At 39.0% G+C, this 27,109-nt stretch overlaps 2 protein-coding genes across 4 annotated transcripts in view; both read right to left on the reverse strand.

The window, feature by feature from the left end:
* SCHIP1 (schwannomin interacting protein 1) overlaps nucleotides 1–1,682 on the reverse strand; it is a 610,058-nt gene extending 608,376 nt beyond the window's left edge. For both annotated transcript variants that reach the window (XM_002759448.7, XM_002759447.6), the window contains exon 1: nucleotides 1,020–1,682. In XM_002759448.7, the coding sequence (XP_002759494.3) occupies nucleotides 1,020–1,082 (63 nt within the window). In that variant the 5' untranslated portion in view covers nucleotides 1,083–1,682. The remainder of the gene's footprint in view (nucleotides 1–1,019) is intronic.
* Nucleotides 1,683–11,202: 9,520 nt separating this feature from the next.
* Nucleotides 11,203–27,109, reverse strand: part of IQCJ (IQ motif containing J) — a 444,695-nt gene continuing 428,788 nt past the window's right edge. For both annotated transcript variants that reach the window (XM_078353954.1, XM_078353955.1), the window contains exons 3-4: nucleotides 21,852–21,932; nucleotides 11,203–11,518 (exon numbers count right to left, since the gene is read on the reverse strand). In XM_078353954.1, the coding sequence (XP_078210080.1) occupies nucleotides 11,335–11,518; nucleotides 21,852–21,932 (265 nt within the window). In that variant the 3' untranslated portion in view covers nucleotides 11,203–11,334. The remainder of the gene's footprint in view (nucleotides 11,519–21,851; nucleotides 21,933–27,109) is intronic.

Here is a 27,109-nt window from a genome sequence, read left to right on the forward strand (position 1 = left end):
GGTTTTTAAATATGAGGGAAACTACTTAAGGAAATAAATATAACATAAAAATATATATTTATTAGGCTTTAAAATAAATGATTCAGCATAAATTTTCCAAACCACATTTAACTGGCCTGAGAAAAGAATCATGATTTGTTAAAGTTATTTTTCAATGACAATACGTTCTCTTAGAAAGAAATTTGATTAATCAAAATATCTGCTGGGGTAATTCTTGGTAGTAAATCAAAGTATTATTTCTTCATCGGTTGTATCATGTTATAGTATCATAGAACCACACCTTTGATAGTATTAAGGATGGAGTTCAAAGATTTTTTGAAGAAATATTTTTCATTTCTGGTTTGAACATTTAAATTGAACATTTTGAAACTAAATATTTTCAATTATACTAAACGTATGACTTCAATGGTCCATATATAATTTTATGAAGTTACCTGTTATTTCTACTTATAATAGGCTCCCACTGTATATATTTCATACCAATAAATTTGAAATTTTGTAAGTCATCAAATATCTCCCATGTACTGATATTAGAATACTTAGACATTTGTTCTTTTGGTAACTGAAAGTATAATCTACAGTGGAAAAGTTTAACATTGATCTTACAAAATTGGACAAATCAGGAACTACTTTCCAAAGAGTCTTGTGCATACAAAGGACAACAGATTGTACATTTGGAACTATTTATATGTATATATTAAAATGCTATTTCCAAGGCTATTGTTTTGTCTACTGCAATGCAATTAGTTTTGGTGGACTAAAAAAAAAGAACACCCAAACTTAGATTCTCAAAATTCAAAGCAACAAACATCCACATATTAACTATCCACTGAGAAAGTATTTTTTTTCAAATGAATACTCTATTTTAAATGCTTAATCCTGAATTTTAAAATGTAATGAAGGCCATCAGCTTTTATAGCTTAAATTTAAAATAACTCAGTTTGACTTTGAAGTTTTCTGTCTTCATATGTAAAAATATGATAAACTTAAAATAGATGGCAGACATTTGGAAAACTTACACTGTCAGAGTGCTTGCCCTGGTCACAGTCCCACGTTGTAACATGCTGCCCAGACCTCTCCATGGTGCTGAAGAGTTACTCTTGCCCATTTGAGAGGGAAGAGTTGTTTATTCAAATTGACTTTGAAAGAAATCCATAAAGGGTCACCTGGGTTAGCTAGTAAAGTTATCTGAAGAACTTCTATAGCACACACTAAGTAGAAGATGCTTTTGCCCTTCAGTTATCGACCACCATGCTCAAGCAGCTCAATGTAGATTTTGGAGCAGAAATCTTCAAGTATTGGCAAAAAAGAGTGAGAGCTCTTTGGGAGATAAAATTTGCTGATTTTTGCCACTGTTCTTCAAATTGATAAAACACACAGAGAAGACAAGGTTACGCAGAGAACAGAGGATTCCAGAAAAGTTCTTGATCTTAATGCAGAAAACAAGCTCCCATGAGTCCCAAGCAGCCGATTCACTTCGTGCTATCATCTGATCTACTTTTTGATTAAAAATAATGCAATGAAATAGAGTTACGAATTCCACAAGGCACTGCACATACCACATAAACAGGTCTGCCTCATTCTAGCCCCAGCCTCGGTCTGCTGAAGATTATCACAGCAGAAATCAGGCTTTGTGGCTTTCACAGATTATCTCTTTCTGAGGCTGAAACGTATAAAGAGCCACATGACACCCAATGATGTCATCTCTAAAGCAGGTCACAGTTGCTGCTGTATGTAGATAAAGTCCTTCTAGTGAAGTATTTAGCATTGTGATTTTCTTGAAAATCTACTTGCATTAAATAGCATGGTCTTCTACCAAAATACTTAACCCTATCAATACAGTACCATGAAGAGAAAAACCAATTTGCTGCTCACATGTGAGACAAAGTCTCCTTTTAAGCTAACATCAGCTTCTGGAGATGCTTTACAAAATGAATAACTGCAATTAACTCATGGTGAATATCGTGAAGAAGCGTTTTGCCCTGGAGAAGCTGCTGTGGGAACTAGAGGGTTTCTAAGGGTTTAGAATCTACTTCTAAAACACTTCTCAGAATATTTAGCATGTTCAAAAATTATTTTTTAATTCCATCCGTAAAGATTGCAAAATAAAAATTAAGGCAACTTTGTTCAACTTCTAACAGTTTATTTAATAAGTTAAAAAGTTTTATAACTATAAAAACATTTTAGTATCTCTGAAACGATTTGAGCATATTTTCAAGTGTTAAAGAAAAACTTTAACGCACTATCTTTAGATGTTTTTCAGCTCTAAGTATCAATAGAAAATGAGCTATATTGTGACTAATCTGTACACATAACTGGTAATTGATAGTATATTCTTTTAAAGAATGTTTAATGAGCAATGCCCATGATCATTCTTTACAACATATTTATTTTGCCTTTCTATTTAGTAGCATGCCATAATTTATGTCTTTCAGTCATAATTGCCATTTCTGCCAGTTAATAGTTAAGTTATCTAATCCCCTTTCATGCTGACTAATTCTTATAGACTGAGAAAATAACTTGAAACTAATCAGTGCTTGTTAAGTGTATTCCCTCTCTTAAGGTCAAATAGATCAAACAAAAGCAGTTTTCCTTGAAGAGCATAGTACTCTGTCATATTTTTGAGAAAGAACCATAAATCTGAGGAGAAAACAATTTTCCACACAAACAGTGCCACTGAACAAATTCTATTAAAGCAATGGTGATTGTTCTGGCATCTCATCAGGAAAAAATTGCCTCACCAGCTTCTCATGGCATATCTAAGCAATGCTACAATATCCAAATGAAAACTGAGAAAAAAAATTGATCACCTAAAGGTTCTGGTCCAGTTACCTTTCCTAAATAGGTAGTTTTGTTCAGTTTCTACAGCTTAGTATTTTCTATACTTTAACAATAATGAAGATTATCTGGGGCATTTTTAAAAATTAAAAGTCCCAGGCTGCTTCTCAGATATTCTGATATGATAGATCTGTTGTGGTTCTGGAATCTGCATTTTTTAAAAAACATTCCATAAGTAATTATTTGGAAAACACTACAATGATTAACATATTACAATGTATAAAATCATATAAAAATGAAACTGATCAGAAAGTATTTATGATACTTAAAATGATTTTTTTTTAAAAAACAAGCCCATTTTTTGCTACCTGAAATATCCAGTGTTGGGCACCCCCTTCTCATTTTCTCAGGTTCCTGTAAGAAAGCATTTCCTAAAGACTCCCAGCTGCTTTCTATTGTTTTCTCCTCTCTACAAAGGTGGAAGGAGTTACATTGATTGGAATATTAGATAAAGGAACTGGGCATTTACAGCTCAGGATCACCTTCCCTTCATTTCTGTGTGGGATCCAGCTCCCTGCACAGGATTCACTCTGGCTTGCCCTGTAGGTGGGACTGGTAAAGTTTCTCTCAACCCAATGTTCAGTAGCAAGAGGTCAAGTGTTGCCATAGTCAGAGGTGCACCCTAAATTCAGCTTTGACAGGAAATAAAACTGAGATTTTGATCTCCCTCTGCCTAAATCTCTTATTTCTTGAAATAAGTTTCTAGATCAAGAAGGGAAAATAAGTTATTTATTGACCTTCTAAGACTTCATCTTTTAGTACTATTGTTTTGTTGACTCGATTCTTTTTTTATATAAACCCTATGAGCCAGTTAATGCAACAAGTTTTATCTGTGAACTTAATAAAATTTTCATTTGCATAATACTGCTCTATAGAGAGAGGCCTATAAAAAGAACATGTGTGTAAAACTTTTATTGGAAGTTTTACGAAATGCATTGTTCAACTCATTAATTGCATTATTGAGCTACTTAGAGGAAAATTTGAGCTCTTGGAATTTTTTTTTAACAATAATGTTTACCAAAGTGTGTTCCATGGATCCATTCAATCCAGAAGATATGACTCAACTTCAGGTTTCATGCTCAAAGCAGCATAGAAAATGGAAACACAGCCTTCCTACAGAATCAAAATGTGTATAAACTTGAAAAGGCTCGGAGAAGTCGTAAGTAAATTGACTTATTTTGCCCCTCTTCTAATTAACATTTACCAGTGTCCTATAAAAGTAATATTTCAGGTGCACATTCCAAGAAATTCTGCTCTAGATGTTTCAGCAGTAAGATTTTTGTTAATAATATCACCTAAACCTTCTATACAGTTAATCAATCGTTATTATTTCCTGTTATCAACAACTGTTACAAGAATTGTCAATCATGACCAAGGAATTTGTAGATCCTGCAAAGGCAGAGATTGTGTTTCTCTTAGTGATCACTGTATCCCCAGTGCTTTGGAAAGGCCTGACACACAGTAGACATTCAGATAGTTGCTGAATGAGTGAATGAATATAAACCTAATGCAGGGATGTGACTAATTATAGCCCACCCCCTAAGATGTCCTATTTACAAAAGACCCTTAGGCTAATGAGCTTTCCAGAAGAAATAGAATACAATGATATATCACAATCCAGTTTCACCACATCTGATTTCTTCTTGGACCCTAAAGCATTTTTATACTCATTCAGTGAGTGGAATGTTGGTTTGCTGTTAATTTTTATTTTTTTTGTAAATACAGTAGGTACATATATTTATGAGATACATGAGATGTTTTGATACAGGTATGCAGTGTAAACCAATCACATTATTGCCCATTAAGTAATCATGGAGGATGGGGCATCCATCCAAGCATTTATCCTGTGTTACAAACAATTCAATTACACTCTTATAGTTATTTTAAAATGTACAATTAAGTTATTATGGACTATAGTCATCCTGTTGTGCAATCAAATAGTAAGTCTTATTCTTTCTTTTTTTGTACCCATTACATTAACCATCCCCACTTGCCCCCTGCAGGCTCCCACTACCTTTCCCAGGCTCCAGCAACCATTCTTCTATTCTCTCTGCTCATTAGTTCAATTGTTTTGATTTTTTTAATTCCATAAATGAGAACATGCAATATTTGTCTTTCTGTGCTTTGGAATATTTACTTGTAATAATAAAACTGGATTATTATGTAGGGTACACTCTGTGTCTAAATTAGAGATCTAACAATTTATCTCACCTAAGCTGTAAAATAAGGACAGAATTTATGTGAGGACAAATGACAAGAGTGGCCTTAAGGTAAACCATAAAGAAAACAAGTTCTCAACTATCTTTATCAAAGGTGACGTACTTGATGTCTAGGTTTTTGCATCTATACTCATAGGTCATTAAGTGTGCAGACTGTGAGGAAGATTTATTATGTTACTATGGATGAATCAGTGATCGATTGTTAATTTTGCATATGATTTTGAACTCACATGATGTTTAACATTAGCAGTACTTTTAAAAAAATTTTAAATCTCAAAACCAAAACAACACGTTTATTTTTAAGCCTATCAAGAAAAATTATCCTCAAACCATGAAGTTAAAAGGATAATTTAGAAAAAGGAATCTATTATTAGCAGCCAATATTTAGAGACATAAAAAGAGGGAATGTTTGTGTTATAAGGATATTTTATGTAAAATATATTTATACATACTGTATATATGTTTATATAATTTCTAAAACTTTGGAAAATGAAATACTCTCAGGCTCTGGTTTAAAAAAAGAGAGAAATGTATCTACTTCTATGTAAATATCAAGAAGTCTTCTCTTTTTATATATAATTAATATATTCTCAGAACCAAAATTTGGAACAAATAGACAAAGAATTTGTGCTATTTTGGGATCTGAAAGGAAGGGTGAAAGGTAATGTTTAGGTACTAAAACATTAGAATTCCTGGGACGTAAATTTGCAACAGCTTGGCTTCATACTGTAACCTGTCCCTGACCTGGAAAAGCCAGGTTGTTAATTATTAAGTAGCACAAAACTTGGATTCTCTATAGTTTTAAATCTCTCAATGTATTAGAAGGGGTCCCAGAAATCATCTTTTAGGGCTGAGTTTCCCCCCAAACTAGTGCACTTTTTAACACGACTTTCTCCCTAATTAGTCACCAGAGTTTTCCTGATGTATTTAAAGACTAGAGGTTGTAAATCTGAAAAGGGCAATAAAACTTGAGGGTAATGAAGCAGTTGAATGTTGATGAATATGCTGTGTTCAACAGCAAGGTTAAGACTGACTTTTAGAAGCGCATTTGGAAAGGTTTGGCGGGTCACCTGGCTGGCTGTTGCTGCATATCCAGACACTCTTGCTAAAAGCTGAGTAACAGCAGTGCTGTTAACTTGAGCGTTCCACAGCCTTCCCTCCACGCCTGAGGTAACAGTCTTCAGCTGGCCCAAGTCACTGGTTTTTCACCCTGCTCAGTACTCTAATTCCTCTTGATCATGATGAAGGTGAAGCAAGGTCTGCTGGTAAAAGTTGGGCAGCTGCAGGAATGGCACTTAATTCTACTTTCCCCAGTGTGCTACGAATCCTCCCGTTTCTTATTCATCAGGGTCCTTAGAAGGAAGGAGAACGATCTATGTTTGCTTTTTGAGTGTGGGGGTGGTTTCTCTGAGGTCTACTCGTTTAGATGCAAACGGATCCAGTTCATATTCAGAACTGGAAAAATTAATCTTTAGTAAGAGCAACACTAAAATAAATGCATAATTTATTACCTTTGTAATGTATAGTTCCAATATATATATATCATATTCATTCTGGGACATGAGTTGATTCTCATGGATTCACTCGGGGAATCACAAACAGTGCCCCTCAATCAGTGTCAAGTTAAAATTTTCATCTCTGCTCTCCACAAGTTTTCCACAGCATTTTGAATAAATTCACTGAGTCTTTTCAAGAGCAGATTCAAAATCAACTAACACTTATTGAGAACCTTCAGAGTCCCAGGTTCTGTGCTGTATTCTACATATGTAGTGCCGTTTAATCCTCACAGCAACCCCAATCCATTTCTGAAGTGGATAGTATTTCCAGTTGCAGATGAAGAATGTCCTTTCTAACAATATATCTTGGACACAAACAGTAGCAGAGCTGCTATTTTAAGTCACAACCTCTTACCCAGGCAGCGCCTCATTTCATGAGCCACAGTGCCTCCTATAGGCCAGATCATAATAATATGGGAACCAATGGGAGAAAATGGGCGTGACCACAAGCAAGGCCCACGCAGGTGGAAACAATTCAAGCCAAAAGAGATTGAGAACATCTGTAAATAATCCCAAAGATTTTTCTGGACTTACGAGTAAGGGCACGCTAATGATTTCTGAAAAGGTTATCAATCTTGGGGTTTAGAAAATATCATACTATAGTTTCTGTGATAATCCTATTAGACAAGTTACAGATCTCTGGGAGATAGACATGACAAGCATTAAAAATTTTATAATATAAAACTGATTAATAAAAAGTACAGAGGACATTTCCTACTGTTGTCCTTCGTGCAGTAACTAATATTTTTAAGGAGAAAAGATTACTCTTTTAAAAAATCATCTTAATATCCACAAGCTCCATTCCCTCATAACAGTTGCTATTCAAAATTCCTATTTCTAAAACCAATTTTTCTGTTGCCACATGATACATTGTGGTGTAAGGGCACTTAATATGCAAATTGCTAACATAATATTATTGTCCCTCCTGTTGCTCTTTAATTTGGCATTGAACAGCTGAGTTTTGAGGTTTTAATCAAAGAGCATTGAATGAAGCAGTTTATAAAATCAAATGAGGGTTTTAAAAATATTGTTTCATTCACTGTTTATAACTACCAAATTGTAAAACAGTCTTAGAAATGCATGAACTGATTGCTACCCCTACAGCTTGACCATATCTAAATGCAGCCTTCTTTTCAAGTGATATAGTGTAAGAATAAAACATGGATCTCCACCCCAATGGGTGGCCCAAAAAAAGGTAGTTATTTCTTTGTCTCATTTTCATCATCTGTAAAATAAAGATAATAATAGTGCCTTTCTTTATATGATCATTGAAAGGATTAAACAAGATAATAACAAAGTCCTGGTACATAACAAGTGCTCAGCTCTTATTAAGACAATGAATTTGAGCACTCATACTTAAACATTGCTGTTGTTACATATTTTAAGGCAGAAATGTTCTAAGAACTACATTAATCATTATGCTTAGCCAAAACAATCAGAGCAGAAGCATCATTCTCAGCTCCACACAGGAACTCAACAAGATCAGAGAGCTGATTTCCCATGTAGTGCATGCATGGGGTAGACAGTTGAGATAAGCAGTAATTGCAGATATAATAGGCATGGGGCTGGGGAGCAGCTGGCAATGTCCAGAAGTTAGGTAATGGCATGTTGGCCTCCACTGAGGTTGTGCTTGAGGTTAGTAGAAGGCAGGCAGGAACTTGGGACAAGACAGGCAGTTGATCGGATTTGAGAAGATAGAAAAATGTTCTAGGCAGCAACAGCAAGAGAGTAAACCCAGAGAAAGAGGGCTGGGGTTCAACAATCTGGAAAAGATGAAGTAAGAGGAAGAGCCCAAAGAACTCTCCAGGGACACAAGTCACTGACAGCATTTTACTTGGACTTTTAACACAGAAGTTCCAAATGGACTCATGGCTATTAGAGGAAGCTCATTTCTTGATGACAGCCTTAGTCAGTGTGGGCCAGGGGTCATCCTATTCCCTCCATACACGAGGTCCATTCACTGGAGGATGAGAAAACCAAGTCTTTCTATCTGAGGCTCCCTGAGTGTGTATGAACCCAGTAGGTCTGGCAGGCCAGTCAAGGTAGAGCAGTATCACCTTCCTTCCAACAGGCAGCTTGTCCCCAGGTAACTGCAACCCCCAAGAGATGTAAGAATGAATCTTCCCAAAAGGGGCTCTGGCAAACTGATGATCATGGGAGATAAAACAAACTTAGCTCACTAAACTCCAAACAACTCAACAGAAATTTTTCTTTTAAATTATGACTTGGATATTTTACCCAAGTGACAAACTAGAGACTTGGAAACATCCCAACACCTTATACTTTCATATTTTATTTTTTATATTTAGTGTCACATCACTGTCATCATCAATATTTAAGTCATTGTTATAATCAGTAACTTTTTTTTAAGGCTAACATAATTTAATTTTGACAAGGTCACAATATCCCACAAATAGATCTGCAGATTCAGTGCAATTCCTGTTGAAATCCCACCTGTCTTTTTACTTAGAATTCTGGAGGAGGCCTGCTTGCTTTCTGACAGCTAATTCCAGTAATTTAAAAAAAAAATCTGTTTAGAATCTCACTTTTTTGAGATGGATTTTCACTCTGTCACCCAGGCTGGAGTGCAGTGGCATGATCTCAACTCAGTGCAACCTCTGCCTTGCCTCCTGGGTTCAAGCGATTCTCCTGCCTCAGTCTCCCAAGTAGCTAGGATTACAAGTGCATGCCACCACACCCAGCTAATTTTTGTATTTTTACTAGAGATAGGGTTTTGCTATGTTCGCCAGGCTGGTCTCGAACTCCCAACCTCAAGTGATCCGCCCACCTTGGTCTCCCAAAGTGCTGGGATTACAGGCATTGATTCTTACTTTTTATAGGCGATCATAGTAAACCAGACTGCCATTCACTGAATACAGTCGTCCTTGTCCCATGAGCACAGAGCTAAAGGTTGACGGTATGGTGGGGCTACGGGATGCACCCCCCAATTCAGTCTGATACACCTTATGGGAGATCAAATCAAATGGCTAGGAACATTTGAGGGAGAAAATCTCTTCTACTAAAAACCAACAACGGACCAGGAAGCTAAGCTAAATTAAATAAAGTAGAACTGTTAGTGAAGCTGCACAGAGATATAAATGAACTTGATGACTCATGAACAGGGAACAACACACATTTATGCACAAAACACTGACGCTAGAATCGAAGCAATACAGCAGTACAAATATAAAGCAAACATATATTCTCGTAGGATTCCAGTGCTTAACCAAAGGTTAAGCACCCAAAAGCGACATTAGAACTCTTGCACTGATAGCAAATGAGAATTGTCTTGAACTGGGGCTGTGAGAAGGTACACAAAAAAAGTAAATCCAAATATATAGCTCACGAAGTGATTTCTAATGTTGCGTTTCCATCATTCAGAGAAAATCCTCAGGTCATCTAATCTGCACTTTCTATTGGCATTCACGGCACAGACATCCTAAATACTCAATTCTCACTTTATTTTCTACTCACAAATTGTGAGTTACACACAAACGCGAAGCCCTGGCTTTTTCCAGTGCGGTTCACGAGTGCCCTCTAGTGATAGTGAGGTCAGTTAGGATAAGCCATTCCCCCAAATAATTGTTTTAAAAAGTGAAGATCCATTAAATGTTCAATTTCTGCTGCCAATTAGAAATAGATCTTTGGCCGCTTTTATTTGCATTGCTATAAGCTCAACTTATTCTCTCTTTAGATCTGTATCTAGGAAAAAGCATTTATTAAAGAATATGCAAGCAACCGTCTGAAAACATTTCAAACGCAGTCACTTTTACCTGATCCCAAAAACAATACATTGTTTTGAGCGTCGGGAAACCTTTTTACTAGAGAATAACTATGATAACCAAGTAGTAAAGGAAATATTTTTGAAAACAATACACTTGTGTAATTACTTCATTTCTTTAACTTTTCAGCATTTCAGTGACTGGCTACAAATGCTCACAATGCTTAAATCCACCCAACTCTGGTTCATAAACTTCTAATCACTGATTTCCTCCCACTTTTGATTTTTTTAAAATAAAAACTTTCAGCAGATTCCTTTATTCCTTATCTCTCTATCTCAGATTTCTTTAACTGGTGGCCCGGGGGTCAATTGTGGTCTGTAGGCATAGTCGCTTTACCTTTTAACTTTTCGTACTGGGTGCTAACACTTAAAAAATACAGATTTCCATCTCCTGAAGAAAGAAAATCACATTTGGCCATGCCCGCCTCTATCCCCACATGGTGACATATTCTCAGGAGCCAAGTGCACTGCCCATCCGGTGAGACCTATGTTTTCCACGTAGCCAGGGGCACAGCTCAGCCACCTCTGTAAGGAGGGTGAGTTACCTGGCCCCTGGAGGCATTTGAGTTGCAACTCCTAAGTATGTGACAACTTTCAATTCTTCCTATAAAAGTTCTCTTTCTACTCCTTATAACCAAATTTATCTTCTATCGTAAGAACCACCACATGATAAAAGAAACACATAGTACATACTAAAAGAAATGTGCCATTATAAAGAAAAAAAAAAACACCTCAGAAGGGAAACGTGAACACAAAAACACAACCTATTTTCTCCAGACTTGATAAAGTTCACTTTGTGCTTATGAATTTTGTCTTCACTCCGAGATAACACAACTCTCACCATGGTTCCTTTGTAGCAAATAAGCAACCTACATCCTCACTGTCACAAGCCACCTGCTCACATCCCAAGATTTCTCTCTTAGAACCAAAGTCCAGGCTTTCAGCTGAATGTCAAGTCAGGCCATAGAAAAAGAAACATGACACTCACGGGTGTGCTGCTGTCGGAGAAAGTGTTCATGCTGACGGAGCTGCTCAGCTTGTCTGAGGAGATGGAGGGTGGGGACGGGCTTCTCTTCTCCAGGGGCTCCTGCCGCTGCAGGAACTCTCGCCATGCTCGCTGAATGCTAAAAATAAAACAAAACAAAAAAACAGCACACACACTGTTACTCCTGGATCCCAGTCCACAGACTCAGAAAATCACAAGGAGTCTGAAGGAATTGGTTTGGCGACAAAGGAAGTAGAACGCACAGAATGTGATGCAACAAATCAGGAGACCCGGACTTGAACTTTAATTCAGCCACTGAGACTGTCACCCTGCTTTATTGGTTTGACTTTCACAGACTTGGTGGTGCTAAGTTGGCCTAAAAGAGTCAACTTAGAAATAAAATTCATCAGCCAAAACAAAATAGTTTACACAAGTAAACGTACTTTGATTTATGAGACACAAAACTCTTTCCATTTTTTGTCTTACATTTTAAATGAGAATAATAAATAGGCTGACGACAACTTATGCCTGTGCTCAATGTATCGTTTTTGAGGGGACATTCTGTGCCAGGGTCAGCCGTAGGCTCTGAACAGGGACTCTGCCCTGCGCAGCTCCAGGGCTGTCATTTGCATGACTGCAAGGTAAAGGGCACCAGGGAAGTGCAGCGCAGACTCCATGGCCAAATGCAGTGGCCCTGCTGTGGGCATGAGGCAGGCAAGAGCACCACATCATGGGTTTACAAGCTGTGGAAGGAAAGAGGAAATGGCTGAAGACTATATATAAAGAAATGGACAAAGATTATTCAACTGTTATGTACTACTCAGATAATTAATGTCATGTGATTAGGCGGCCATTGCAGGTTTCACCTAAGGAAGTTATTGTCTGTGATTAGTATTGAAAAAATCATTTTCCGCTTTGGATAACAGAAACCTCTTCTTAGTATAAGTTAAGTGATTCCCCTATGGACTGTGTATTAGTTCATTTTCATGCTGCTATGAAGAAATACCCGAGACTGAGTAATTTATAAAGAAAAGAGGTTTAATTGGCTCATGGTTCTGCATGGCTTGGGAGGCTTCAGGAAACTTACAATCATGGACGAAGGCACCTCTTCTCAGGGCAGCAGGAGAGAGAATGAACTCCAAGCAAAGGGGGAAGCCTCTTATAAAACTACCAGATCTCCTGGGAACTCACGCACTACTGGGGGAAATTGGAGCATGATTCAATTATCTCCACCTGGTCATATGTGGGGATTATTACAATTCAAGGTGAGATTTGGGTAAGAACACAGAGCCAAATCATATCAGACTGGCTTCTGATCTTTGAGATTAACATCTAGGTTGTTGTAGGGGGTCAGTGAACACAAAATAACCTCTTCTAAGAGTTGGCAGTACAAGCAGACCAGTTGTTAGGATTCAGCCTTTTAAAATACTTTAAGATAGTTGTATTAATTCTGTCACTGTCTCTTCTAAACTCCTGCAAACATCTGGTCTTCTGTAATTCTTCCACACACAATGTTAAGTCATTTAAGTTGTTTCTGAATAAACAAACTGATTTATTTTCATTTGGCTGGGGTAGTTCAAAGATCATCAATTCTCAATGGTCACAGGATACAAACAACACAAAAATCCTCCTACATTATTGAATCTGTATGTTTTCCCTAATTTATTACAGTTCTGGTAATTATAATGCTCAAGGAAAAATCTAGAAACTCAGGAAACTTACAATCATAGCAGAAGGCACCTCTTCACAGGACAGGAGAGAGAACGAGTACTGAGCAAACAGGAAAGCCTCTTATAAAACCACCAGATCTCTGGAGAACTCACACATTATCAATGGAACAGCTGGGGGAAATTGGCCCATGATTCAATCATCTACACCTGGTCACACCCTTGCTATGTGGGTGAGTGGACAATTCCACAAGCTAGGAAACTTAAATTTCAGGGGTTCTTGGAGGCCAGGAGCCTCTTCCAAGACCCTGATGAGGGGCTCTTCATGATTTGTATGGAACTGTAAACATAAGATATTTTTATAGTTTTTTTTTTCTTGTTTTGAAAGGACTTTCCAGATTATATATACTTCAAGCCCCACTAAAGCAGAATCTGGCCCGAATTTAAATTATATTTGGTCACTGTTTTATTATGAAATCTTGCTCAAAGTGCATTTTTATTTCTCAGTTTTTCTTTGGCTTACAGATTTTAAGCAGAATCCGAAAGAGAGTCCTGTGAGGTTGCCTGCCTGAGTTTGGTGGTCTCGTTGCTTCTTCAGGACCCATTATATCAGGGAGGAGCGAACGTAAGGAAGCTGCCAGTGATTTCCACGTCCTCTGAGTTGCTTGGGGTATCCCAGACCCAGTTAACAATTCTTCTGCTTAAAGGTGCCTAAAGTCTCTAAACCTGCCTCTCAAGAGCTCAAAATGTGTAACATATTAAAGGCAGTTTAAAAATTAGAAAACGTTGACCACCCACAGAAGACCCACAACTTAGAACACTCACAACTTTATAGGACTTTGAGGTATTCTACACTGTCCTTTTTTTCACCCTTTAAACAGTCTTCAGTATTCAGAAAATAAAAAAACAAAATGTAGTGACCATTTGAGATATTACATTATTGTTGAACACCAGAGGGCGGTGTGACATCTTTAAAGAAAGAAAGAACACTGGGCAAAACTGAGATGAGAGGTTTGCCAAAGTGAATTTGCATGTAAGCATCCTCTTCTCCCTCCTGGTTTTATGAAATTTGGAAAGTGGCGTATCAGTTTTCCTTAAGTCATATATTAAGAAGACAATATCGTTTTCTTCCTAGTTGATGAATATCCTTTTCTTTTTTAATTTTTAAGATGATAATATTAAATACTTTAAAAATATGCATTTAAAACATCTACACACTCACTGGCTCTCTTAATCCAAGAGCTATTTTATTTTGGAATTTTACTGTGTAGTCATGCACCTATGTGAAAACAATTTTACTTAGTTAAAAGCATATTACATTATCTTATTTTTAAAACATGCTATAATATGATATACATATTTTCCATGACCACTTGCCCTTCATAATTACAGTTTTAAGTACTAGACAATAAGCTGGACAAGTCTTTAAATTAGCATTCAGGGTTAAAAAAATGACAGGGCCATCATGTCACACAAGGCTATTACCCAAAATTGCCACATTGTTTTTAAATGATAGAGCTATGCTATGTTACTCTCTGTATCACAGAAAAGTGTTTACTCCTCTTGGCCAGTCCTACAATATGGCCTTCAAGGATTAAATTGTTCCAATATTAAGCCGTCTTAATACCATCTCCAGATGCTATTTTACAGTACGAGGGAACTAAAATAAAATGTAGAGGCACCTCGTCTTTCAGTCATAAGGAATCATGCTTCAGCCTCCTCCTTCTACATTTACCATAATTCCTGCTTACAAGTCTCCTTTATGGCTGCAGAGTAAATTACACACTACCTTGACATTTTTATTTTTGAAACTAAAAAATGCTATTCATACAATTCTTTCAAGGCTTATTGAAGTAAAAAGGAACACATGTGTGTTCCTGCATTTTGAGTTATAAATAAAGTATAACGGTTTACCTCTAAACAGATGAAAAATGCATTTTCAATAAATTTTTGGCGAGGTCAATTCCTATCTATCTTCTCTCACAGCAGGGGTGGCACAATCTGCCTGCCTCTGCCCTTTTTCTCTATATTCCTCTTGGTTTTACAGTGGAGGTGGCTCTCTCATGCACTCACAGCCACATGGGCGACTCACAGCCCATGCAGTCCTGATTACCAATGGATGTGTTTCTCCAGAAGAGGAGAGGAGGGGCTCTCAGAGAGCAAGGGTACTTAGAGAAAGCTTGAGGAAGTCCTAGTATTTCATTTAGGCCTGACACATGGATAGGATTTAGTTTAATGGGAAGGAAGAAGATCTTTGGGTAAAGGCACAGAAGTGAAGACACCAGGCAGGAGGCAGGAGGATCCCAGAGAAGAGCAGTAAGTCTGAGGCTACAAAGATGGGAAGAGGATCTCAAAAGCCACCTGGGGTCAGGTTGGGACAGACTGGGCAGTGGGGCACAGACTGAGCAGTGAGGGCAACCCTGCTTTGGTGCGGTTGATAATTGGCATGATTATCACATGGGTAGATTTTGGGTGTCAAATATTAATTTCTCCTCTTGGCTTGTTTTGCAGAACCACTGCTCTCTACCCATGAACTTTGGATGAAACAGATGAGACCCTATCACTGCAGAGGGCGGCCCGCACTCCCAGGCTGACCAGCCAGAGAGAAGTGGTTGATTCGGTTGGGAGACATGCAGATGGTTCAAGCTAGGCCTATTAGAGACGGCTCTGGAAATTTTTTTTTTTGAGTCGGAGTTTCGCTCTTGTTACCCAGGCTGGAGTGCAATGGCACGATCTCGGCTCACCGCAACCTCCGCCTCCTGGGTTCAGGCAATTCTCCTGCCTCAGCCTCCCGAGTAGCTGGGATTACAGGCACGCGCCACCATGCCCAGCTAATTTTTTGTATTTTTAGTAGAGATGGGGTTTCACCATGTTGACCAGGGTGGTCTTAAACTCTTGGCCTCATGATCCACCCGTCTCGGCCTCCCAAAGTGCTGGGATTACAGGCGTGAGCCACCGCGCCCGGCCCGGCTCTGGGAATTTTACCGAGAGACTACTGAGAAAAGGCCCTCTCTTTCATCTAAAGTTTCGGCAAGTAGAGCAGAAACTACCTGCAAGCCAGGAGCGGCCGTGGCCACTTGGTGGAGATGCTAGGAGAGCCTACATGAAAATGCATCATGGGGAGAGCAGAGTTAACAGAAGAAGAAAGACAGACACCTGACGACATCGCTCAAACACCTACATTTCACTATGCTTAAAGCACGTTAGCCCATGGGTGTTTCTGTTATGTGATTCAATATAATATTTTTACCTACATAAATTAGTTTGAGTTGAGTTTCTGATACCTACAACCAAGAGTCCTGGCCAGTCTCAGGGAACAAGATGGGAACTGATCATCATTCCCAACACTCAGAGTGGACCCCTGTCTCCCCATTATATTGGTTCACTCTTCACAGTTCAGCAAAAGGCAGAAATAGAGAAGCTGGATGAAGACAGTGGGTTTGGAGTGGAGAAGTGGAACGCCTGCTTGTTTAAGTCTGTTCGTTGATTTTTCTACGTGCAGCTAGCTAAAAGCTACCCTAACAGATATATCATATTTTCATTATCTTCGTTCTCTATCCCAACCCCGTATCCCGATATGAACATGCCCAAATGTCAATACGGGGCCACTGCATGCAACAGGCAGGTTTTCCACAGGAGCTGCCCTCTATCGCCAGCCTGCTTCCCCTCCACTCTGGCATCTGCCTGGTTTGTAGCTTGCAACTTCACTGCCATGCTGATAGTTGATGCTTCTTATGCACCAGGGCCTATGCTCTCTTAAAGAGACCTCTTTCCACAGGTCTTTGCTCAAATACCCATGACTGTGCAGACTGTCAAGAACGCCAGTGTTCTCACACATGAGAATGTGGGCAATTTGGGTCCTAGATCTATAACACTCTTTTCTTTATGAGGACTGAGAAGACACTCAGAAATAATGAACCCAGGGTTACTGGGTCTAAGAAAGAGAACAGTAGTCCTGCAATGCTATTCAACACCCAAAAAGAAGAGTATCAGATTAGGCCAATCCAAATGCCTCTTATCAAACAAGTCCTTTTCCCCCACCAGAATGTGAAACCCTTGAAAGCAGTGACCAATCCACAGTTCTGGGATATATGAAAAGCAGGTGACTAACAAATGTACTACTTCTAACACTGCATCCCAGAAATACCTCAAAGCAGAAAAAGTTGTATCTCACGATAAAGTGTGCTTATAGTAATAGAGGTTCTTACCTAGTTCACCTCTCATGAGCAATGCTAAACATGCTAGCCTCCCTCTTGCTTATCCATAAAATAGGAGTAAGAATAACTTCTTTGTAACCCTTGCAATAAGTCAAGGATAATGTGTATAAGTTACTGAGCCCCAAACTTGACAAATAGAGCTCCTAAACTATTATAATTACTTAAGAAAAGGACATATCGAACACTTTCAAATATTTTGAATCTCATGTGCAAGTCATATACTTTAATATAACATGCTAGATTCCTAAGGATCCCTCCTGGTAATTTTTAAATTTTTATTTTTGAGATGAAGTCTTGGTCTGTCACCAGGCTGGAGTGCAGTGGTGTGATCTTGGCTCACTGAAACCTCTGCTTCTTGAGTTCAAGCAATTCCCCTGCCTCAGCCTCCCAAGTAGCTGGGATTACAGGTGCACACCACCATGCCAGGCTATTTTTAAAAATTTTTATTTTAGTAGAGACAGGGTGTCACTATGTTGGCCAGGATGGTCTGAATCTCCTGTCCTCATGATCTACCATGCCTGGCCCCTAAGGGCCCCTCTTGGTAATATTTTATTAGCTCAAGTGGACATAGAAATATGTTTGAAAAAGGTATATTTGCATGGAAAAAATACACTAGACCAAATGTTTTTCTTGAATTTTTTCATTGAAAGCTTACTACAATTTAGTAAGACATGTTAGCATTCTCATTATACAGAGGAGTACAACTGAGGCCCAGAGAGGCCACTGGTGTTCCCAAAATCACACAGTGGGTAAAAAGCAGAGCTAGGATTTGAACCTAGGTTACTCAAATTCCAAAGTCTGTGCTCTCAACCACTTTCTCTCCTATCTTCTTTTAATTAAATTTTTGACTGAAGAAGATACGGATAACTCTCTAATGCAATTTAATAAGGGTTTAATAAACATCTTTAAAGTTCTTTAGGAAATGCTTTCTGTCTCTTTGCCCCTCTCTCCTTTATAGAACCTAAATGTTTCATCACAAAATCTAATATAATAATAAAAATCAGGAGAGGAATTGAACACATTTAATGAGCTGACATTCAAAACACAATTTGTATTCAAGACATTTCTGTATTATTCCATCACAAAGTAAATACATTGTTAAAACAGAAGGAGGGGACTGGGGGAGCACATAGCTAATGAACACCTTTTACATGAGGTTAGTATTGCAGATCTGTTTTAGATCTTGCTACAACATGCAAAGAGTGACGTACAAGGTGAAGGGCAGCAGCTTGTTGGGGTTTGGGGATCCCATCCCTTCCTGTGCTGTAAGGCCTTCTCACTAAACCTGCACTCCTTTGCTGTGCACCTCCATCCCCCAAAGCTTGTTCTAGCCTTAAGGCTCTTAGGAACACATGCATCTTTAGCAGTAGAGTTGCTCAGAGCGCCTTCCTTTAGGTGCTTTCACTATTACCTTTATTTTTCACTAAATTTTCTGACTTGAGAGGCTTGACTTTGTTTGATCTTCAGAGAACTTGCCTTTTACCTCCTCCAAATGCCTTTTCATTAATAGTCATGCCGTCTTGATTGCGTTTGCCCTTTTGATGCACTGTTTTGATCCTCTGGGCTAATACTCAAAATGACCTCTCAACAGCTGCATTCGTGAACCATGTGACACTCCCGTCAACTTCAATACACACACCTTCCCCGACACTCACATATTTTTTCACTGAGTCAAACTTTCTGACAGGCCTCTGCTTCCTGCCACTGATACTTTGCACTGCCACATGCAGGTTTACACTTTCTTATGAATTATTTCCTTTTCATGATGTCCTGAGTACGAGGAACCATCTGAGCCCCTTTCCTGCTGTTCTGAGCACCATCCTGGGAGTCCCACAGGTACACAGTGAAGGCAGCCCATGCCTGAGAACGGGTCTCATCTTTCCTCATCTTTTACATTCAGAGATTGCCTTGCCACAGCACTTCCATCCCCCTCAGGGCTTACAGGTGGTGGACTATCCAGAAACCCAGTATGGGAACTGACTCCTTTCTGCTCATCAGGGAGAGGAAAGAAGAGCCTTCAGGAGAGTGAATTTTATGGTGGAGTTACCCTCACTTCACTCTACCCCTGGGAGAAGACAGACTGTCAGCTGGTCCCCACAAAAAGAAGTCAAAAGACCCTAAAAGAAATCCTGTGATGATGGAAGGTGACCGTGGCACCTGGGACAAGGGCCCATCTTTTATGCCCAAAGCTCTGCAGGACTAAAAATCTCCTGGAAAGCAGGAATGAGAGTATCCCCAAGATTGTCCCTGTTGAAGATGGCATGGTTGGCTGGAGGAAGGCACTGCTTGGTACATCATGGGACAAAGCCCCAAAGAGCAAGGGGCACAAACCCAATGAAGACGTGCAGCCTACACCATTGCGGGTGGGCCTCAGGGGAGACCAAATGATCCCTTCCCTAAGAGTCCCAAAACATAGGACAGTTGTTAAGGAAGCAACTGCAGGGAGTGAAGATGTCCACCATCTATTCATGGGAAACCTGGGGCAGTCTTGGTGTTAGCACATGGGGGTGGGAGAGGTGACACTGATGAAGGAAGGGAGAAAGATGGAGGAGAGAATGGAGATAAGAAAGAGGAGAGAGAAAGGAAGGGAGCAGAACACACAGCTGTAGAAAAGGTCTCGTGTATGCAGAGGGGAGATTTTCAACCTGCCATGAGAGTTAAGAATTGAATAACCAGATTAGATGGAAGTTACTGAACTAAACTCTCCAATGGGACTGAAGTTCTATTGTTGGGCAAGATTAAGTTTTCTCTCCCTCCTTTCTCTCCAGTGAGCAGAAATGGGATTCAGAGTTATTAAAAGAGAAAAAAAAAACATTCTGTTTGTACCTCATTGAGCTGGGACTCCTCTATCAAATCAACAAACAAAATCTCAGGCTCTCTGAGCTGGCTGAAATCTCAAGCACAGAGATTTTTTTCTTTGCCTAGTCCTTCTCCTGGCACCTACCCCTCAGCTTCTACAGATTGAAGGTGATGGGAACTAAAAAAGACCTGGGAGTTTTTCTAACTTAATTTCAGCATTCACATTAAACACTCCAATTTTTCATATGCCAACTTTTCTTTTCAGCACATTTTCATTTAATAGAACCTTATCTTGGTAGAAAATTCCTTATGATAAAGCAACCTATGTTTGCAAACTCATGTCCTGTGTAGTGAGGCTGACACACTACTTACACGAAATGATTTGATAGCCTGATTCATTATGTATTTTGTAAGTGGGACACAGAACTTTCTAGCTGGGGACCCAACTGGTTCAGAAGTCTTGTTTGGACTTTATCTCGAGAGGTAGCCTTATGTGCTCATGCAGAGGCAAGCTTTTTACTGATGACCAAGGTTAACAAAGATTTACAGGGGTGTGTATTCGTATTTGCTTTTATCCAGCAGGATATTACATATTTGTGTCATTTCTATTTCAGTTCCTGAGTTCAAGAACAACTTGTTGTGGTTCAAAGTTGTACACCTCAAGGAGCCCTTCTTTAGGGTAATTTATTTTCTAAAAGATTCCTCTTTGCACTTAAAAAAATGGTCAGTGATTTTGGCCAATCTCAGAGATGTTAAAATTCTCATGCTTCTTGGAGTGTTAAACTGCATTTGTGCGTGTGTGTGTGTGTGTGTGTGTGTGAGAGAGAGAGAGAGAGAGAGAGAGAGAGAGAGAGAGAGAGAGAGAGAGAGACAGAAAGAGAGAGAGAGAGAGAGAGAGAGAGAAGGGGCCAGGGAGGGAGAGAGAGAGAGAGAGAGGGAGGGAGGGAGAGAGAGAGAGAGAGAGAGAGGGAGGGAGGGAGGGAGGGAGGGATTAAATATACACTCATTGGCATTTCTCATATATGCTTCTGAAGGAAAATCAGAACAGGAAAAGATCATGGAAAACAGTAATAAATATTTTTGAAATTGCTTCCAAGGTAATTATAATAGGCCCCTTCTCTACTTAATAATAGTTTTAGAAGGTTAGTATTTTGTTCTATAATAAAGCCTTTCTCACTTTGGATCTTGTTAGTTTAATTTTGTTAATATTGAGATGTTGTTAGCACGATTTTAAGGTAATAGTCATTTATAACGGGGGAGGAGGCTTACATTTGGGTAACTTAAGAGCGAATAAGAAGAAAAGGATAGGAAGTTAGCAAAAAGAAGAGAAGACACATTTTCCCAAAATAATTGAAGAAAAGCTGAAATAGAAGGCAATTTTTAAAAGGGTGTGTGTGTGTGTGTGTGTGTGTGTGTGTGTGTTTAATAAACAGATGGTTTGAGGTGGAAATAACCAAATTGTTCTAAGATAGAACTAACCAAGTTACTGAGATGAAAGGCAGAGGAAAATACTAGAGGAAGTTAAAGAATCGTACTAGACCAGAAATAGAAAAACCAAGAAGTGATAAACGCAATGGCAAGCAAGTAATTCCCTATACTGTGCAGCAGATGACACTATACACCCAAAGTAGCTTTGTTCCTGCTTAGAAAAGGGAGGAAATAACGTGCAGCACATGAATGTAAAATAAAGATGCATAACTGTTGTACCCGAAATTCCAGATTTATTCAGGAATTCACAAAACAAGAACTGTAGTGCTAATTTCTTAATTCATATTTTGAAATAACTTACATTTTCACCTTTGATTCCAAGGGCTGTAGATTGAGGGGATATTTTTCAATATTATTCTCCGCATCCATGGCCAGCTGGTGACTAGAAACAGAAATAATGTCTCAATATCTCTCAATCCAGAAAGTTAACATTTATAGCAACATTACTACTAATCTATACTCATTTGGAAAATAAGATATAGATTCAATTTTGTTCATTTTAATTTATTCAAGTTCCTGTTGATGGATGGTGGATGATAAGTGACCATAATATCATGAAAAAAAAAGTTGCTTTGCCTTTTATGTCTGCTGTCCTCTTGCTACTGTCAACTCAACATTCATAGCTATAGTACGAACATCACTTCCTTTAAGAGAAAGAAAAGAAGAACATTGGACCATTTTAGGGTGAGAAAAAAACACAGGGAGAGGGTTATAAAGCCCATGATACTGGCCAACTAGTACGTTGTAGAGAAGACCTTAGGCATCCCCAGTAGTGCCACTGCCACTGGACCTTTCCTCCTTTCATTTGTACACCATTTCAGGGCTTCCACTGGGAACAAAGCATGGTCTCTGACCTGCAGAAAGGCAGAGAACTATACCGAAATGGTCACTGCTTTCAGTGAGTTTATAGGACTCTTAGTGCTACAACAATCAAGAAGGGCTTCATGGACAAGGCAGCTCTTGGGATGAGTTTTGAAGAATGGATAGGAAGTAGGTAAGTTGAGAGTGAAGGGCAACATGTGAGGAAGACAATAAAACAAAAAGCAGAGGTGAAAACATTCAAAGGATACTTTTAGAAAATAAAGAGAAATGTAGTGGAAGTGGATTAAAAAACAGGAGAACAAAAGGAAATAAGATTGGATAAACAGAAAGCTAATAGTTACTGGTCTATAATGTGTACAAAACTCTGTCATAGACATTTTATATTCATTATCTTATTTATCATGGTAACTTCCATCAACCATGTATCACTTTCCTCACTGTACAGCTGAAAAATCTGAAGCTTGGAGAGATTACATTAAATTTACTATTAAGGAGGAACCACATTAAAACTTACATCTCACAGCTCTCTCCACCAGAAGGCACTGGTTGGAACATTGTAACATCAGGATTACTGAAAATAACCCTACTGACTGAAGTTTTCATAGGTAATATATTTAACATCCCAATTCATTACCCATGCATGTGGTAAGGCGGGGTGTGTGTGTGTGTGTGTGTGTGTAACAAAAATTTCAAGAAACATTACTTTCCCAACTACATGTGATGTACTTTGATTTTTGAATTATATTTGAAACTTTTTTTAAAAGGCCAGTGATGACCCACCAAATTTATTTAACAAACCATCAATAGATTATGATCTGCAGTGTGAAAACTTTACAAAAGTTTTCACATGTAGATCATAATCTATTGCAGCAAGGAGCTCCATGCATTTGGAGCAGGGAAATATGATAAATGGAGTGCTTAAGGATGGTGGGAGTGAGTAAGGAGAGTGAAATAAACTAGTTAGAAAGCTATTCAAATAGTCCAGGTTAGAGGAGTAGGATTGTGGTGATAGTTAAGAAAAAAATTGTGCTGGAGAGACCCCTCAGAATCATGAATGTATTTTCTTCTTTCTAAAAAAAAGGAATGACCAGGCAGTAGGGAAAACACAGGAAAGCACATAAATTCCTACGTGGCAAGTAGGTGCTGTCAGCATCACGAGGTGGCTTGGGGTTGCTCAGCCTGGTTGTTGAGGAGCAAGGGAATACTCTCATTTACTCTGTGCCATTGGTATTCAGGGTCCATTACTAATTGATTGTTAATCATTCATTCTGACCATTTATTTAATGCCTTCGGTGTGCCAGGAATGATGCAAAGCATGGAGGATAAAATGGCAAAAACACCGGAGGTGGTCCCTGTTCCTGCGGTCCCACAATCTAGGAGAACATGAACGTTATACAAGCATCTGCAAGCATGACAGGTATTGTGAAAGGACCTAATCCTGGGTGCGTGGGCACAGAAAGTGATATGGTCTGGCTGCGTCCCCACCTAACTCTCACCTTGAATTATAATCATCCCCACACGTCAAGGACAAGATCAGGTGGACATAATTGGGTCATGGGGGCAGTTCCCCCGTGCTGTTCTCATGATAGTGAGTTCTCACGAGATCTAATGGCTTTATCAGGGGCTTCTCCCCATGGCTTGGCACTCATTCTTTCTCCTGCTGCCCTGTGAAGAAGTGTCTTCCATCAGGATTGTAACTTTCTTGAGGGCTCCCAGCCATGTGGAAATATGAACGAATTAAACTTCTTTTATTCATAAATTACCCAGTCTCAGGTATTTCTTCATAGCAGTGTGAGAACAAACTAACACAGACAGTCTTATTTTTATAATTCTGTGGTCTTGTAGAAACAGCAGCCTTATGACAAGGATACTTTAAGACTGTTAATTACTTTTTAATTACAAATTAAGCAATAGAGATATATGCTGTGGGGCCTGTAGATATGCAACAAACTAAGACAGAGCTAATGTTTTCATGAAAAAGTAAAACTTCCATAATATTAATAAATCTGCTAATTTGGGGGTATAATTTATATATCCTCAGCAAACTATAAACTATCAATACCAGTTGGTTTAAATCTGATAGCTTTAATTCATTCCATGAACAACTGTCTGTGGTTAATAAAGTGATTACACCTCAGTACCACAGGTGACTTGCAATCACATATCTCCTGCCAGAAACCCAGGCTGATTTAATATTTAAAAAAAATGGCAGTAGCCTAAGGTCTTACTTAAGTTAAAAAGTGATTTTCATAAACAGTGGAGTCATAAGTAGCCTTCCAAGGCCTTGCCAATTGCTCTTCTCTGTTTATTGGCACATACCAACCTTCACTAAGCTTGTGTGCCTGTGTGCGTGTGTACATAAATGTACTTGACTGGCTCTGCCCATGGTCTCGGATAGTATGGAGCTGCAGCTTCCCTCCCCTTCACATTAACCGTCTACCACAAAACCCTGTTGAGCATTCAGAATAAATGTAATGTTCCAAGGGGGAATAACCGATCAACTGCTCTGACACCTCTATCACTTAACTTATGGTCATTTCAAGTAGCTGAGATGATTTACATCAGCACCTAAGTCAGCTGCAGCTATGACAAAATGCTTCATCTGCTCACTCAAAGTACACCAATTTTTCAATCACATTTGACAGCTTTCAAGGACAGAGTTCTGACCTAAGACAGACTGAAAAAATCTCCAGAATTCCAGGCAAATGGGCATAGTTGTTAGGGCTGGCAGCCACTGCTTGTTTTCTCTCTGTCCTGGACAAACATGAAAGGGAAGGTTACCACCATGGGCCCATGTGCTTTGAAGGAAGTCTTTAATTCCCATGGCTGGAATTTCTCAATCAGGATTGGAAAAAAAAATAAGCACACGAAACAGACTGGTCATTTCCAGAAGGTTTTAGCTTTCTCAGGCCTCTGGATAACAAAGTGGAAAGAGTAGGGTGGGGCAGATGGAAGCCCATATCTATAGCATTAATTTTCAAATACCTTCCTGAGAGCAGAGAGCTGAGAAAGATACATGCTAGTGTTAGTGAGAGGTTTAATATAGAATTGTGGTCAATTAGCAGAACAAAAAAACCCTTCATTTCCTACATTAAAATCAATCACGAAAAACCAGCATGGCCAGGTTTAATAAATAAATGGGCCGAACATCATAGAGAAAGCATGTCCTCAGAGAATTAAGCTGCATGAGGAGATTGTTGAATAACTGAAATGAATCTAAAATACATTTACACTACTGGTTCTCAACCCCAACTCCTCGTTAGAGCTACATGAAGGAAGTTGTTAAGAAATACTGATTCCAAGGCCTCTTCCCCTGAGAATCTAATTTAATTTGTTTAGAGTGGAGCTTAAGCCAGGGCCTTTTTATTAAGCTCCCCAGCTGATTCTAAGTGCAGCCAAGGTGAAAAATAACTGATCTAGACCCAATGTCGTTACAACACTAATTTCCATAGAAGAAAAGTCTTCATTCTAGTGTCAGCTAAAAACTCTTTAGTTATTGTTTACATATAGCTAGTGACGGTGGTGTTGAGGGGTGGAGGGAAGTTCTATTTTATTCTTATTTATTCATATTAACAAAAGCAGGTATAATGGAAATAAATGAACAGACACTTCATTTGGCCATAGGGCTGAGACTCCCTTTCATGACATGGCATATTCTTAGGATCATGCAGATGGAATGAACCTTTTAGATGGTCTTGTTCAAACCCTTGTCCAGATGAAAAGGAAAGGAGCCAGCATTGAAGGCATCTGGCTACTATGGACTGTCTCATTTAATGCTCTCAATAAGACTGTCAGGTCAGGACTACTATCCTTATTTTTAAAGATCAGTAAACTGGGGCCCAAGGTGGGTAAAATTTTTGTCTAGACTGACAAAGCTAAAAAAAAGTACAAAGAGGCATCAAACCCAAAGTTTTCCATTTTCCAGAATATTTTTTAAAAACATTTCAGATTTATCATCATTTGTATTCTTGGGCACTTCCAGTATCTCACCAGCTATCGGGGTACTCAGAGCATACTATGAAGTATGGTGTTCAGCATGCTAAGTTCTTTGAAATGAAGGAGAAAAGGCCTCAGAGGCAAAGTGTCTCTCTCAATTTCTCCTGCCTTTCTTTCCATGCCCCTCTTTCTTCCCCAATGCAAGCCATAAAATCCAGAATTCCTCTTCTACAAGGCAGGTCATGGAAACTAGAACCCTTCTCTCCCAAAACCAGCCACAAAACCTAAAAGTACTGTTCTAACGTTCCCCTGCCTTGCTGTGTAAAATCTGGCCATAAAGAAATTGGCTGATCTGCCTAGTCTAATGGAAAGTCGTAAGACTGTCATTCCAGAGGCTCTTATCCCACGCCCAAGAGGAAGAAATGCTGCACAGAGAGGTCAAGAAGAATCTGGACAGACAGCCTTGCTGGGTTTGCCCACCTCATACATTAGATCCTTCCTTTCTGTCCAGTCACATTTCTACACAGCTGTCCATTCTTCATCAAAACAAAATACAAAAGTGCACAATTTTCTCTGGGTTTTCATTTCTGAAGGCTCCCAGGCCACATAGAACCTTGATTACATAGGCCGGGTATGGTGCTCACACCTGTAATCCCAGCACTTTGGGAGGCCGAGATGGGTGGATCACTTGAGGTCAGAAGTTCAAGCCCAGCCTGGCAACATGGTGAAACCCTGACTCTACTAAAAGTACAAAAGTTAGCAGGGCTTAGTTGCACAGGCCTGTAATCCCAGCTTCTCAGG

Source organism: Callithrix jacchus, chromosome 17 (assembly GCF_049354715.1).
Source record: "Callithrix jacchus isolate 240 chromosome 17, calJac240_pri, whole genome shotgun sequence".
Classification (NCBI taxonomy): Eukaryota; Metazoa; Chordata; class Mammalia; order Primates; family Cebidae; genus Callithrix; species Callithrix jacchus.